General features: G+C 28.4%; 1 protein-coding gene across 1 annotated transcript; it reads right to left on the bottom strand.

The window, feature by feature from the left end:
* Positions 1 to 455: 455 nt before the first annotated feature.
* LOC108564612 (5-hydroxytryptamine receptor 2A-like) lies at positions 456 to 11,301 on the bottom strand (the record flags this gene model as incomplete). Its single annotated transcript, XM_017923715.1, has 5 exons — positions 456 to 1,040; positions 3,405 to 3,704; positions 8,741 to 8,971; positions 10,543 to 10,840; positions 11,055 to 11,301. Coding segments are annotated over 5 exons (1,293 nt in total), but the record flags the coding sequence as incomplete, so codon positions are not given.
* Between the last annotated feature and the right edge of the window lie 5,937 nt (positions 11,302 to 17,238).

Here is a 17,238-nt window from a genome sequence, read left to right as displayed (position 1 = left end):
TTTGTTGTAAATTGTTGGGAGTTGACCTTAAATTAAAATATTTTTAATGGGGTTTGAAATTTCGGATTTCGTTCTAACGAATCTTCGTTATTAGAGGTTGCAGAAGTCATATAGGAGGTTACCATATAATTATGCAGAATATTGAAGGCATCACCTCTTAAAGATAACTATCCGAATACACAAAATTTTCAAATCTAAAGCTATTGCAATACATCAACATTTCTTATTATTATTTCTGATTACTTAATAATATAAATTTGTACTTACCTTCTATATTTACATAATTTTATATTGATTTGTATTTTTAAGGAAAAGTAATTTTACGGATTTGGTTTTTTTTTACACCATATATTACTTTCTTTTATATATATATATAGTATTTACATCATAGATTTAAATACATTGATTTACAAAAAGAAATAAGCTTGAACAGTTTCGACGTCTGAAAAATAATAATTATTGCTCCATTTTAATTGAATACAATTTTCGCCTCTGAATTCGCTAGAATTATATGTATACGTATTATCTTATACCTGGTTTATTTGAAACATTTAACATGACATAAATATTATTTTGTATCTTCACTAACAGATGCTAGATTCATAATTAGTTCGACTACTATGATGATTATTATAATAATTTCTCTTACTATTTTTTTTTCTATTTATATCTAAATTAAAGATTGTCGGAAATATTTCGGGAATGGTCAGGGTCTGTGGATAAATTCGTATAGCTTCTCCTTCTTCGGATTGATTCCGTTTTTTGTGTGTGTATATTTTTGTAAGTGTATTGCATCCTGTTATAGTCCTCGTGGTAAGTACATTCAACAGTCGTGGTCATCGTAGGAGGAATCGGTGTGGTCTCGGAAATTTGCGGATGGAGTACGTGTTACCACCATGTACGAAGAAGATTCATTGGAAGCGGGCGTCAGTAGAGGTGTTCCCTGAAGACTTATCGCTAGCGGAAGGGCCGATGGGGTGCATAGGCTCGCTGCACCCCTGTTCTCATTCACAGACCTGTAACGCACAGGCTTGGACAATCTGAAAATTAAGACGGCTCATAAAGACGCGCAGACGATCGATCTGTGTGTGGCTGTGTGTGTGTGTGTCTGTTCTCCGAGACTTTTTTTTTAAACGACATCTTTCTCGCCCGGATTGACAGACTGAACGCGCTGCTTCCTGTGCCAACAAAATTACTTTAGTCTTAACACCTAATCGATACGCAGATGCTATTCTTTTGTACGTACACTACCATCAGTACTTATTTGAACAACGACATTTATTCTTTAAACGCAAATGATATTAAGCTTAAAACAGTCGAACAATGCTAGTCACGAACACTACTTGGCATGTATAATAATTGATGCAATTATTATACACACGTCGTTAATCGAAGTTCAATTGAAAATATTTTTTCGTACTGTCTATTAATATTTTATATTATATTTCATAATATTATCAGATACAGAACAATAATACAATTTAAGCCTAATATAAAATTAAAATATCGAAAAAAATATTTATTTTTAATTATTTGAAATTTTCGTCCAAATATTTATTAATATAATAAATTAATAGTGTTTCAGATTAAAACTAAAATTTTGATGTTGAATTAACAGTTTTTCATATTAAAAACTGATTAGTTTATTGACAATTATAGAACTCTATTGATTAATTTTATTTTTAATAATATTCGTATTTCTAGGCAAAATGTATTTTTCTTTAAAGTATTCTGAACAAAAAAAAGTAGATTATTTTTACTCGGTATAGTTTTGATAGATGGCATATTCCAGCGATTTCCAACCGGGTAGGCGCGGACTAATGCCAGGGGAGGCGCCAAAATTTTTTAATAAATTAATTTTTATACCATAATATCTTAAAATAAATAAAACGTGTCTATATTATTTAATCTATTAAAACAACAAAAGGTAAGGCAGGCGCAAAAAAAATCGTAGTAGCATAAAGGTTGGAAACCGCTGGCATATTCCATGCGAAATAATTAGGTTAGGGTTTCTTATGTGTTAAATTGGTACAGTTTGAGGTATATTGAATTTAGGTTAGATTGGAAAATGTTTGGTTATGTTACATTGATGAAGTTAAACTTTAATTTTTTTAATGTTTCTATCTTGTGCTTACAATATAAATTATTGTTAGACTAGATTAAGGTAGGTTTTATTTTCAGTTAGACGATAGTTTAGGTTATATTAATTTATTGGGAAAGGCGGCACGAGAATGAAAAACTTAAATGAAAAGATTTTCAATACTTGATGTATTAAATTAGTCCGATATTTAACAATTTATTTAAAAAATAAATTATTGTAGTTTTATGCATAAATGTCATGCATTGTATTAATATTTGTAGGTCAAATGATAAAGTGAAACTGTATGTAATTAAAAATACATTTAGATATAATAAAGACACGTGTGGAGATGTTATCTATAAATGAGATTCTCGGGAATATCTGTTATATAAAAAATGTTATCATGTCAGTATTTATGTTCATTTTTATATTCATATTACACAGAACAAAATAATTTTGCCGTTGGTATGATGATTAAAATGTCAGCTATAAATTATTTAGAAGTCAGAAAATATTTGTTTTTTATTGATGAGTTATTTTTATGGGAAAAATTTTCCATATTTCATAAAATATTGACAATATTTAAATGAACAAATTTGCTGTTTAATTATTAAGAACTTTGTTCCATTTTAATTAAAATGGCTTGCTTTTATTAAATAAGCTAGATCTCACAAATTACAGCACATTACTATTTACCGTACCAAAATCATATGTTAATAACTCATAAATTTTAAATATACGTATTTCCCCGTTTTTGTTATATTGTTAAAAGTAATCAACATAGTATAAATGTTTCATATAATATTTTCTGGTTTTCTTGCTTTTCTAGCACTTTATATAATTGAGTGTTCTATTGATTATGTGCATCCACCAGAATATTTCAATTAAGTTTTTACGTGTTCTACATTATATGATTATTTTAAAATGATATTTTGATGATTATCATTCACGGAAATAAATAGAAATTATCGAAGAATTACAACAAATATATTTATTTGAAATAAAGAAAACAAGAAATGTTATAATAAAATCAATAAATATAAACATTATGCTCTATGAATTTCGTTGTAACAAAGCTTATGAAACTTAAATCTTTCTAAATAATTATTGTACATTGTATCATGTTTATACATATTATAACAAAGAAAACATGTGTTCTGGTTTACTCTATTAAGGAATGTTAAGTAATAGAGAGTACATATAGTTTGCAGTTAATGTTTTGTCCAAATATTTTCTGACGGTAGTGTGTATATTATACTCTGGAGTCTAGACGAAATTGAGTTTGTATGTTTATGTGAATTTGTAAGGGTCTGGTGATGGGTACCTTTGGCATTTGCAGAGTAGAAGGCGGATGAAAGCCGCACGGAAAGTGCGGTTGAACACGGTGTAAATGATGGGATTTATCGTCGAGCTTACGTATCCGAGCCAAAGACACACGACGACTACATGCTCAGGGACGTCGCAGCTAGGGCAGGCCGCGAAGAGGATGTTCAGAATGAAAAATGGAGACCAGCACAACACAAACGTGAAGAACACTAGCCCCAGGACTTTCGACGCCTTCTGCTCCGTCGCCACCGAATTCACAGCCATGTTCTTCCTCTTGTTTGCCCTACCAGCCAACAACCTATAACAAACATCAACAAAATTAATTACATTAATTTTTTAACTATTTATTTCTGATCCAATTTAAAAAAAAGTAAATTGAAATTATAATTACAGTTATACCTCGAAATTATTCGTCATATGAAATTATGAAAATGAAACGATTTTCTTATATTCTATTTACTTTTTTAAATAAACAATAATAAAACTTAACGTTTTCATAATTTCACTAAAATATAAAAATTATCATTTTAAATCTACTTTTTGGTTAACACTTTTCGGTATTAAATTCTACAATTTCGTCTTCATTTTCATTGTTCGATGCTAACAAGGTTTTCTATATATTGCACTAAAAATCCTTATTCTTATGACGTCAATAAATTTATAACATTATCTTCATTGACATTTTCAAATTACATTTATTGAGCCACCTAGATAACTTTATAATTTCGTGGATATTATTTTCTTCTAGTACAAATTCTAGCTATATTTTGTCCGATGATTGTTGGATTTTACCCATAAATTGGAATAATTTTATGTTAAATGATGCTTAATATTGCGCACTTCCTTATATCGAAACTTCATCATTCGAGGTAACTGAGTTATGACTGTATTTTCTAAGTAACTATATCACATCATAGACGAAATATTTCATACAGGAATTTTGCTTTTGCATTATTTTGTTCTTGTAAATGTAGTTGTGCAACATAAAGTTTATTTTCCTTAATGCCATTGTTTGGTAATTATTTTTTTATTAGGTTTTAGGTGATATAAAAGATGAACCACTGAGGTTTTCCAATTTTCTCCTAAATATATGTACCCTCGTAAAGTATGCACATGTCATTATTGATGTATACATTGAAGTAGGAAAAGCCTATTACACGACCCTCTGGATTACCATAATTTAAAGAATCGTCCTATCTTATTGCATTCAATTCCAATTATTTATTATCTACTTTATTTTGTATAAATAAAATAATATTTACTTAAAACAAAAATTTGCAAATACAGTAAAACCTGTTTTTGTGCGGTTCTTTTTTATGCGATTTTATTTTTGTTCGATTTATTTTTTGCGGTATATGAAATCAAACCAATTTCAACGACGTTGGCACCATTGTAATACCTGCTCAAACGATCCTGTTAGTAAATTTTAAACAAATTCATCACAAGAAGATGCGCGTTTTGGATTAACACGAGAAGCAGTGAATTATATATGTGTATTTTGAAAATTTCTCCATATTTACAATTAGAAATTAAATGTTTTTAAAATGTTTCCATGTGTAATTTAAATATTTATTTTATTTCTGTAATGTATTATACAAAGTTATTTATTATATGTAAGAATTTATGAAAATTTCAAATTTCTTAGTATAAAAGTCTGTAAAAGCACACCAATTACAATTGGTTTTCATGAACTTGATGAAAATGATAAAGAATATTTCCATATATTTTTAAAGAAGATCTATCTATTTTGCAATGCAGCTTAAATCTATCAAAAATAATAATGGATAAATATTTGTGTTTAAAAATAATCAAATATAAAAAAAATGTTTATATTAGATTCATTTTATAAAATTTGATGAATATCAAATATATAAATGTATAATAAGTTTTTCTTATTTATATGTTTCTAATAAGGCGACAAATAGACGAATGGTTAAGTCGCCCTACCCACGATTTCTTGACCGGTGATTGCGTTCATCACAGATGGATACTCAAATAAATGAGGTTCACCATATGGACCTTCAGCCAATGACAGTGTTAAGGATAGCAGCAGATTCAGAGTCAAAGAAATGGTGGAATCGCAGAGCATCAATATACTATTGAAGTTAAACTACAAGACGACAGCCAATCAACAAATGAAAAAATCAAATCGGGATAGATTATCCATTTAATGTCAACCGCGATCTTAAATTTACTCAATGTTCACATTGATGAACAGATCGTGAATCAAATTATACGACATAAAAAAATATTATTAAAAACATATTTGACTCCCTCCGTTCCAAAATAAGTGTCGGATTTTAGTTTTTTTAATGGTTATTCAAATAATGAAATAAAATGCATCAATAGTTATTTATTTAAATCAAGTATGAAATTGAACACTTATTTTGGAAAAGTCCCTCCTTTCCAAAATATATATTTAAGTATTATTTGATGTCCTACACATTATTATTAATGATTTAATGAAAATGTATGGAGTCTGCGATATTGGCAATTACATTATATAACAGAAGACTGATTTCAATGCGATGTCAGAATACGTAGAAAGTGTATGTAAAGTAACGGAGATTCCTGTAACGACGATAGTATTGCACGGTATACGTTTAGTTCTAGTAAACAATGCATCGCTTAAGTAATTTTATAGGGGCCTTTGGAATATGATATGTTATGAAATAAGTAATTACGGAGCAATTACGCGACCGAATTTAATTACAAGTTAATCATGAGCTCCTTATATTATGATGCGAAGACGTCGAGGGGCGGTGCAAAGTTATACATAAATTTGCGCCTCTTTTAACCTTGTACACCCTAAATTTCAATTTCGATTTATAAAATCACTTTTATTCAGTGCTCCCTTTTCCCATCTTTGCGCCTCTATAATGAAAGGGCGCCCTAATACGACGTCGAGCATTAATAACAAAATGAAGATATTCGCAACAAATTCGAGGGGAAATATGGTTTCTCTTTCAATGCAGCTCTATAAAGAAGCCAAAAAGAAAATACATAACTAGGACGACTACTTCGTACAAATACGTTTTCTGTTTCAATCTGAAATTAATTGAAACTTTTGCAAAACTTCTTTAAGGGAATATTACACATTTTGTATGTTTCTGCATTAAATTTAATTAACTGTTATTATTGCAACTCAACTTTAATTAGTTTATTAGTATTACTGAATTATTTATCTATACTTTAAGTAAGAATAATTGTTTTTACTTCGTTTACACTTATTTTGAACAAATGAAAATTTTCTACAAACATTTGAATTCATGCTATTGTAAATATAAAATTGCATTTTTCGGTTATACTCTTATGTATTGTTTTTCTTAAAGTTGTTTAAAAAATTTCATAAAATAATTATAAAAAATTGGTAATAATACTTTGTAATACAAATATCTTACAAAAACTCATATAATGCTTAAACTATAATTAGTCCATATATCCTAAACAAAATTAATAATTTACAAATGTGCTCAGAGGGCGACGGCAGTAATGGCCGTAATAAATTCGCCGTCCCGTTTTTCTGCCACTATATTTCTATTTCCTCCTCTATTTTCTATTGCGAATGCTTTCCGGAACTTATAGTTTCCTTAAGAAAATAATTCCCAGTGTTATCCCAGGGAAGTTCCTGAAGAGACGAGATTGATCGTAGGCAATACTTTCTGAATTCCAGCAGGTGAGTTAATGTCACGATCTCGGGATTACAAGAGAACAGCGAGGAATTTTCTCAACTTATCGACAACAGGAAAAGAAAATTGTTTTTAAATACATTTTCAATTTTGATAAAATAAATCCAATATTGTCAATCATAATATTTAAGTAAAAGACGTACATGTCACTACTTAATTATTATCTATTACAGATTTATTATTTTTAGAATTGAAATATTAAATTAGTGTTACATATTTTTGTATATCATAAACTGTCTAGTTAAATAAAGTTAAATACTACTCAAATGCATGATCACGTGTGATTTAATTTATTGAAGAAGTTTATGTGTTTTATTTTTTTTTAAGTATTCAAACATAGTACGAAGAAATTCAATTTATTAACTAATGTGTTATTTAAAATTATACAAGAAATAATCAATTAACAGATGAATTTTGTTTTTATATGATTACAACATCAAGCAGACATAAAAATATAAAATAAAATAAAATAAAATAAAGAAGCATGAACATTGACTTTATGAAGTCATCATCTATTAAGAAGATATTGAAATCTCTAACAAATATATGTAATGTCTTCTTAGAAAAAAATACAAATAAATATATATGCAATAAAATATATACACTGTGCTGGAAATATAAATATAGTATTAGTACAATTTAATGAGGACTTTATGGATATTGGGATGAGCAAGACATAAGAAAGTGTTGCTCATCCCAATATCCACAGACTATGTTTTATATCATGTTGTGTTTTAGTAATAAAATATAGAATAGGGTACTTTATAGTTTTATGCCTTTCCTGTATCTCATCTTCGCTCAAAGTTTCATACGTTGCTGTCACCATTATGAATATCAAATAATACTATTATACTTGATGAAATCAACATTTTACTACTTTTACTTGACTTGATGCATATTGATGCACTAATATAAACATGTTTTGAAATTTGTAGAAATTAATAATATTAATTATTCTTTCAAAAATGTATTTGTGCAATAATATAGTGCACTAGTATATGTTATTTTTTACAAAAATCTACTACTTACTAGTACAATAAGAAATATGTATCAATGATTGTATATATTTTTATATGTACAATAAATTTACTTACAATTTATTTAAAATTTATAATTTTCATCACTAATTTAACTTTTTTTTTTGAATACTGCTGTATTTTTAATGGAAACAAATATCGAAAATATTTCCCTCTATTATTAAGTTATTGTAATATGTAATATTGTTTCTTAAATATGAAACTCATCGTAATTTTTCATATTTGCAGTGAATAGTAGGCATTTCTATTTAGTATGTGTTATAATAATATACGTTCGTGTAAAGTTATGTCAAGTATTATTTCTATGAAATAAAGTGGAAACTCTTGAAATGAGAAGGGTTGAGTAAACTAGCGGATTTGTTTCCAGATGTGCACGGATGTTATGACCGCAATTACCTAGAGAATGTTTCTCCATATATAAGCAATCTCTGGGTAGTCTGGCTTTCAGAGTCATTAAATAGGGGAATGAAATCTTCCGAGCAGGCGGAAATATAAAATAATTTTTAAATTAGCTACGCCAAATCGAATCCGGATGTTGGCTAACGTTATTTTTGGCATATCGAATAATCATCGTTGTTAAAGGTCTGCAGCCTGCAGACACGACTTACCTGAAATTCAAATTGGATGGCACACTATTTAATTGCAATTTGAGTGAGCGCAAATTAAAATTTCTCGTCTCCCTTGCGATGTTCTCCGGTGTTTGCGTTCCCTGGTCCCTGTGACCGCCACTGACGCCCGCGCCGCCACCGCCACTCCCCGAAGAAGAAACAGAGGCGCCCCCGCCGCCCCCATTCGTATACGCCAGCTGAGGATGCGAGTTACTTATCCTCATGTTCGACCTGCAACATTCAAATTGATTTTTTTTCTCCTTCGACACTATGCAATATTCATCCTCTACTCAGTATTCTTCTTTCTGAACAGATCGATTGATCTCTCTGGGAGTTTAGAAACCCATCCCGAAACTACACGGGAATTCCATCACAATAGCTGCTGCATCTTTTATCGTTCAACCTTAACAAGAAACAAGTAAAATAACAGTGAAATACTAATAGAGCCTTGTGTTTGATCGAGCCATTCGAATTTCGCTGCAACCTCGTTTCTTTCTAATGTTGAATATAGATCTGCTTCTGAAAACGTTCCAAATCCAAGGGATTTGAATGCAGATGCATTAGTTTATTTCCATTCTTTCTCGAAAGGACGTAAATATAAACGAAGTGTGGTTGAAAATTTTGATTTTCGGAACTGCATACTTTTCTTTTTTTTTTTCATCAAACAAAATTTTTGACATTTTTTTTCAATTAAAATAAACTTTATTCATATGCAAAATATAGCACATAGGAGATTGTTGCTGTTATGGGGTGGCCTATATGGGACCTTTTCGCTCATTTAGCCAGAACAAAAAAAAGTAATAATAAATCTCCATTATTATTTATCTAAATGCCGAGGGGCTACACGCAATATAATTGAATGAGAAAAGCACATTTGTTTCATTGGAAATTAATATAATATCAATAACATTTTGTTTTGTGTAACATTCCATTTATCACTAATTGAAAAAACTTGTCTCTTCATTATGGAAATCGGTTATAATTTATTTGAATATTGATTCTAATCAATTGAGTTTTAGATATTTAATATTTAAATTATTCATTCATGCATTTTCAATATATCCATATTATTTCATATCATTATTCATATATACCCACAATTCTTCAATTCAAATTCATTTAAAGCCACCACTTCAGTTTATTGTCATCTTAAGACAGATTGCTGTAAAACATGAATTAAAAAGTTTACTTGTAAATGACATTTTGTGAACTAAAAATGATTCTGATATTCATATAATTACATTAATACATAGTACTAATGTAATAATATTTTTTTTTTAATTTGTGAAATATTTCGTAAATTAAGGCATAAAATCCATTTGAACTTTAAATAAAAAAAAATGAGGATCATTAAAATAATTGAATTTTTTTATACAAAACTCCTCTAACTCATTTGAAATTCAATTTTAGTATATTTCAATTTAGTTAATATGATAGGTTAACATTAGAAATACATAATACCATCATTGGAAAAAAATGTATATGAATCAAATCAAACAACTTTTTATTTAACGAAATTTCCATAGAATCAGTATTTTACATATTTTATTATTTTCAGTAAAAATATGTTAGATTTTTTAAAAGTTAAATTATGATAAGAATAAATTTAATTATATAATAAATAAATAATAATGATAGATTTGTCGGAGAAAAAAAAATTAGAGATAGATTGTCAGCAAGAGATGCTGAATTGATTATAAGAAAAGTGTGCGTGTTCTGGAATATACTTCTTTTTCGTGTTCTCGACGCGCGTGTTTATTGGGTTTTGATTTGATTAGCAAGTTATAGCAACAAGAACCAACCTTTCTCCGCTTCCGCCGACCGTTCGCCACATGGTGTGGTGTGTGGCAATGGTGGCCGGGGTCGATCTATCTTGTTTGGCAACAAACCGCCCCCCGAGCCTCCGGAATTGATCAGCCTCAGGATGCTCGGCGGCGAACCGGGCCTTTTTCCGGAGCAGCTGCACAGTCAGGCCATAGGTAAGCACCATTATCACCATCGGAATATAGAAAGCCACCAGGGACCCGAACACGAAGAAGGCGCGATTGTTTATCACGCACGTATTTGGCTTCGGCATTATGTTCTCATGATTTATAATACCTAAAAGAGATCGAGGATGCCTGAGTTTTCCATAGAGAGATGACCGTCTTCATATATGTAAGTCTGCATGAGTGTGAAAGAGAGAAAAGGATGAGAGATCACAGTTAGTGAAATCTGTAAACTCTCTGGAGAATAGCGTCTAGTGGTAGTGTTGGCATGTGCGAGTAAACGTGTGTGCTTGGATTAGGCTATGCGGTTTTCTACTTCTACTCACCTAATACTGTGATGGAGCTAGAGACTATCATGGATAACAGCCAGACTAGAGCTATCCTTTGAACAACCGTTCGCGTCGTGAAGCTGTGTCTGGTCTTTAATGGATTTCGTATCCCCAGATATCTATCCAAGCTAATGAAACACATGTGCATTATTGACGCCGAACACGCCAACACATCGCACGTCACATACACGTTGCACCAAATCACACCGAATGGCCAATAACCTGCAACCAAAATATACAAAGTCTTTATTTACTATTTAATGTATACCATTATATGGCAGTTTCAGGTCATTACAATATTTGCAAATTAAACGCTTTACATTATTTTATATTAATTTGCACTCCATTAATAATAAAATAAAACATTACATGGAGGTGTTCACATTAATGCAACTTTTGCTTTATCTTGTTCACAAAACTTCACAACAAATTGAGTCAGTGCGATTTGATAATGGATTTGTACTTCTAGTGTTAAAACATGAACTAATTATTTTGAAAGAATACAATCATGGAAATCAAATGATTTTCTAAAAGAAGTTAGACATTTTTATACAAATTTCAAAGATGGTTTCTCTATTGTTGTATTGATGTTTTTTTTTTATATTGTGAACTACATTTCAAAACTCTGTATTAATAACACAATATTATGATCAAAATCATATGTTAAGGCAAATTGAAAAATAAAAAACTAAATCGGAATTATGAATAATTTGAACATTTTTATTTCAGGTTTAAAAAAAAATATTCTTGTGCAATTAATTATATTATATTAATTAAAGTTCTATTTTATACTGGGAAGACCAAGTTGTAACATATTTTCTTTTTTTTTTTACTTCGAACAGTATTTGAACATACATGGCAAATTATTTGTCTTTTTTGTCTACTTCCAGTAGATGAAAGATTAACTGGTAAATGTCTTTCCATTAAATCTATGATAAATGGTTTCCATATTTTGTCTTCCCGATTTAGATGCAGAGTTCCATGTTTTTGTAAAATTTGTCTCACTATATTTCCAATAATAGTTTTCAATGCGATAAAATAACGTAAAAGATGATAAATAATTATATATCTGCATTCTGTAATCATAATTAAGTTCCGAGATAACAATATATAGAATGGTCAATAGGCAACAACTGTATCTCTGCATAATTAATTAAATCACTTGTTGATGACAGCCGTAACTCACGTTTCATCGACAGTCGTAGTTCAAGAGTTAAATAAAGATAGAAAATCGATTTATTTGCAATGCAACATTAAGTTTGTAATAACCTAATAAATCTACTTTCATGAAATTTCAATTGTATGCACTTCAAAATGAATATTATAAAATAGGGCAGCACATAGCATAGTAGAGCGTTATTTCCGGGAGTTCATTTTAATTTGAAATTCTCGTTCGCTGAAAAAAAAACTGCATTCATAGCTCGACTTTATAAGAAGCATCCAAATCGTTATAAAGTCGAAATATACTCTACATATTTATATTTTTTTCTTTGAACGGAAATGTGTGCCTATAAAAGTGTATCTATATTACTTTTCTTTATAAAACTTAAACTCAGCTCTGTTAAATGCTATTTTTAATTAAATAAAATATTTGAATATTAATTATAAATTACTCTATATTATATTATATTATTCAATTCAATTTCTTTAAAAAATATATTGTAATTTTTTCTTTACTTTTATATGTTTTCAATTTTATTTCATTTTCTGTTAATAATAATTTATCAGAAGTTTCAGAATGTCATATTGATTAACTATATAAGAAACTTTGTACCATACATTAGAAATCTAGATTTCAAGTATATTTCGATATCGTGCGAGTAATTGGTACTTAAGAAGGCATGAGCTTTGAGAATCTAGGAGCGGATACTTGACACTTCTTCGTCTGCTTCGTTGATTACAAGGAATACTCTTAATTGAGTTGCCTAACATAAGTAGTTTCCACTGCCATGATAGTTCGATAGATAGAGATCCGTAACTATGAAATAATCAATTAAAATATTATACAATTAAATACATTAACATTGATATATTCTTTACAAAATTTAAGAATAAATATATTTACTCTATTAAATTAAATTTAATCCCATTTATTAGCTTAATAAAGGGTATCTCAAAAAGAACACACATTATAAATTTGCCGTCATTTGTTAGATGTATAACCTAAAAAAAATATAAAATTTATTTTATTAAAAAATTAAAATATCAGTTAATGTTGGGACATCCTTTAATGTTAAAATTAAGTAATTTGAAAGAACTCATATTTACCGCTTAAAAAATTGCACAAAAAATATTAGAAATTTTCATAAATTTTTACATATAACAAATAACTTTATATAATATATTACAGAAACTATTTTTATGCGCTGAATAGGGACCACTTAAAACAAATCGCACGTCAAAGATTTACGAAATGCATGGGAAAGTGTATCCAAACAAAATAAATAATTAAATTACACATGGAAACATTTTAAAAGCATTTAATTTCTCATTGTACATATGGAGAAATTTTCAAAAAGCACATACATATTTCACTGCGACTCGTGATAATTGAAAACGCGAATCTTCTTGTGATGTATTGGTTCAAAATCGATTAACTGAAAAGAAGACAAAGACCGCACAAATACAGGTTCTACTGTATATAAAGAAGTTATTTCTAATAAAATGTAAGTAAATTGTATGCACATTGAACATGACAAATGTGCATACAATTTAAAATTGAGCAATTATCTTTTTTATCGTCGACGTTGCGGTATTATATATATCGAAAATAATCGAATACTTCAATTACGTAAAATTAAATGAAAATAATACAAATAAACTACCAAAGTTAAAATAAGAATCAACCAATAGAAAAATATAAATTAAAATGAACATTTACATATTTTGATTTTTAAATTTTATTTTTTCTATAATTTAGTAATGAACAAACTATTTTACGTGATAATAATAAATCTAGTAAACATTCCACAAGTATGTGTCTCTTCTACATACATTAGTAAAAAAAAATATAATCGATATATTTATATATCATGTGTAACAAGGTAAATATTTATTCTCTCTTAAGATTTAGAGTATATATATATATAAAAAAAAACTTTTGTACACAAACTCCCAGTCTAGACAAATACCAAAACATTAAAAACGTTCATTGTGTGTAAAGCAGGATAAAAATACGTTATTCCTTTAATAGAATATATTGGAAGCTGCCTTAAAAAATATACAAAGACTTGTTTTTATAAACCTTTTGCATATTTTAATAATTAAGAAAAATACAGAACGTGTACAAATATAAAGGTAGTTATTGTTTGTAATATTTGAAGTAATTCAGTTGTAAATAAATTGGAGTATCTAATTTGAGACCAATTTACTGTAGTTATTATCTTAATCGCTTTTGGATTGCCTCATGTACATCCATGCCAAATGGCCTATTAAAAGATTTCATGCCAACTGAGCTTAGCATTTTATAAATGCAATTTAATTGAATGCATTATATAGAAGGAAACGTATTGTAAAAATGATAAATAAAGCTGCACATTGAATTAGTTGTATATAAATGACAAATAAAATTATTTTTTTATAAAAATATATAAAGTGTCTCAGTAAGAATTTTTCGGACTGTAATTCGCACCGGACAACGATTTATAGACAAAAATATTTTAATGTTCCCTGTGGACCATAAGACGCACCCAACATTTGAGTCCATTTTTCTAAGTGCAAACAGAATGTTTTCTTGACTTTACTTAGCAGTTTTAATTGTTCCTCTTCTTTTCTCCGTTCGAACCATTTTTTGTGTAGGTGGTGAACCAATATGGTATCTTCAGTAGTTCAAATTCAATTTAGTAGTTCAAATTAATGACGATTATAAGAAAGCATATAATAAAATCTAATCTATTTAGTGTTTAAGAAATTCAATAGAAATGTAGCCTTTGTAAATATCACTAAAAAAATCATATTTATGGCTGCAAATTCAATCAATTATAACATTGCGAGGATTGTATGAAAATTTTCTATATTTTTCTTTAAATAATCTCTAAGATAATAAATTATATACATAAAGTATATTGAAACAAATAGTTAATGAAAAGTTTAAGAAATTTACTATATATTTTTTTTTACTAAAGATTGAAAGTTAATGTGTACAAAAAAAAATTGAATCAACAACATCTTAATGAAATATACATGGGTTAGTTAGAAAATTGATAAATTTTGATTTTGCAATTTGTGTTGCATAATTTCTATATAAATTTATTTGAAAAAGTTTGAAAAGTTTCCATATTGTTTTGCATAATTGATCACATTTCGTTTATACCTCAAATTATAAGAAAGTCTTTTTTGTTTTATTTTCATATTTAGAGACGATTTATTGAAAAAATATTTTAATGTTACCTTCGGACCATAAGACGCACCAAAAAATTTGAGTCAATTTTTCTATCTAAAAAAGGTGGGTCTTATAATGAACTGTAGTAAAAAAAACGTGCCAAGTTTAAATTCGGCGGTTTTACTGAGACATCCTATTATACAATCATTTCTAAGTAAATACAATATTAATGTCCTTATAAAATGATAATAAGTAGTACCAACACCGTACATTACTTAACTATATTAGAATGCTCAACACTAAGCATAATATGGAGACTTCTTGTCATTTGAGGAATATACTCGAATACCTAGCATAAAAATAAACAGTACAAAAAGAGAGTTGACTGCATAGAGGAAAAAAAAGAAACAAATATTTTGTGTACTAATTTTTTAGAATTTATTTTTAGTTTTCTCAAATAAAACTTAGTTTGCATTGAACTTGTACTATATAGTAAATCCACACTGATCAAAGCAGCACAATGCGTGGGATTATTGTATATAATTTTCATTTAATATATTTTGTGTATGCGCCTGGCATTATAATGAATGTTATCTAGTTTACTAATACACACTAAATAATTAATATTTCTAATATAAGTAATATTAATGTTACTTTTAATAAATTGTGTGATTATAACAAAATTGAAAAACAATCAAACAGTAAATCAATATTAGTGAAAAAGGTAATAAAATGAAAATATTCAAAACTTGATTTTTTACAATTTACAATTTTTTTTATTATATTTTATTCAACTTTCAATGAACGTTTGCTCCTCGCTTTGTGTTGAGAACTGTGTCATGAGACTTAAAGGATTTCAATACTTTATCCTACGTTGGGAATCCTATTTAAACATTTGATTTTGTTATTTTTTTAATTAATCTGAAAGTCTAGCAAATGAAGTATTTTTCATTTAATCCTAGTAAAAAATAGCTCGTTTGTATTACGTTCCAGAGATAATTCTAACCAGAATTCTATATACTTTTTAGTCCATTGGTTTGGGTTTTCCATGACGAAAACGTGATTTCATTATCTTCTTCTCCGTAAACAGTAATTAAAACACTTCACACAACCCCGTTAAACTTTGTTATTAATTTTAAAATTGGATATTATCTCAAAGTGAAAATAGCTCGAATTGTCGGTACAATGTAATGTATATATATCTTTATTTGCTCCTCTTCCATTTTCGATGAATATAAATTTTGGGGGTTGACAAAATAATTGGCGATTTACAAGTGAAAAGGAACAACACGATTGAGCGCGTCTTCATTAAAGCAAGTTATTTCCATGAATTTGAATTTTAAATTATACTTTATTTTGTGCTTTGCTTTCTTTATACCTGAATGTAAATAATTTATGCAGACTAGACGTGAAAGGAAATGAAACAATTGAATATCTGTTTCTGAATTGAATGCTAAACAAAGCAAATTGAATCCTGAAGAAGCAAACATTTTTTTTTTTGCTCAGAGTAAAAAGAAATGCGTTAACTTAATCAATATACATATGACCATTCTATTGTAGCGGAGTATTCATTTGCTTGAGCAAATACTGACGTTATGCGGATTTATATTTACATGTTTTGTAATTACACATATGCATGTTTGATTAGTTAATGATGTGCACAAATATTAATTGCATGTTGTTTAACATTATACAATTAAAATGCAATAATAATATATCTACCTATAATGGCAAATGTTAGCAAAATTTTCGTTTTATATGTTAATTAATAAAAAAATCAATCAACAATTATTATTTAATTAATTACTATATTAAAATTAAAACTAAAAGACATTTGATAACTCTTGGGCCATAAGTATT

The sequence above is a fragment of the Nicrophorus vespilloides genome, unplaced genomic scaffold (assembly GCF_001412225.1).
Source record: "Nicrophorus vespilloides isolate i.1.1-1 unplaced genomic scaffold, Nicve_v1.0, whole genome shotgun sequence".
Lineage (NCBI taxonomy): Eukaryota > Metazoa > Arthropoda > Insecta > Coleoptera > Silphidae > Nicrophorus > Nicrophorus vespilloides.
Note: the sequence above shows the minus strand (reverse complement) of the source record. Positions and strands in the feature narration are given on the sequence as shown.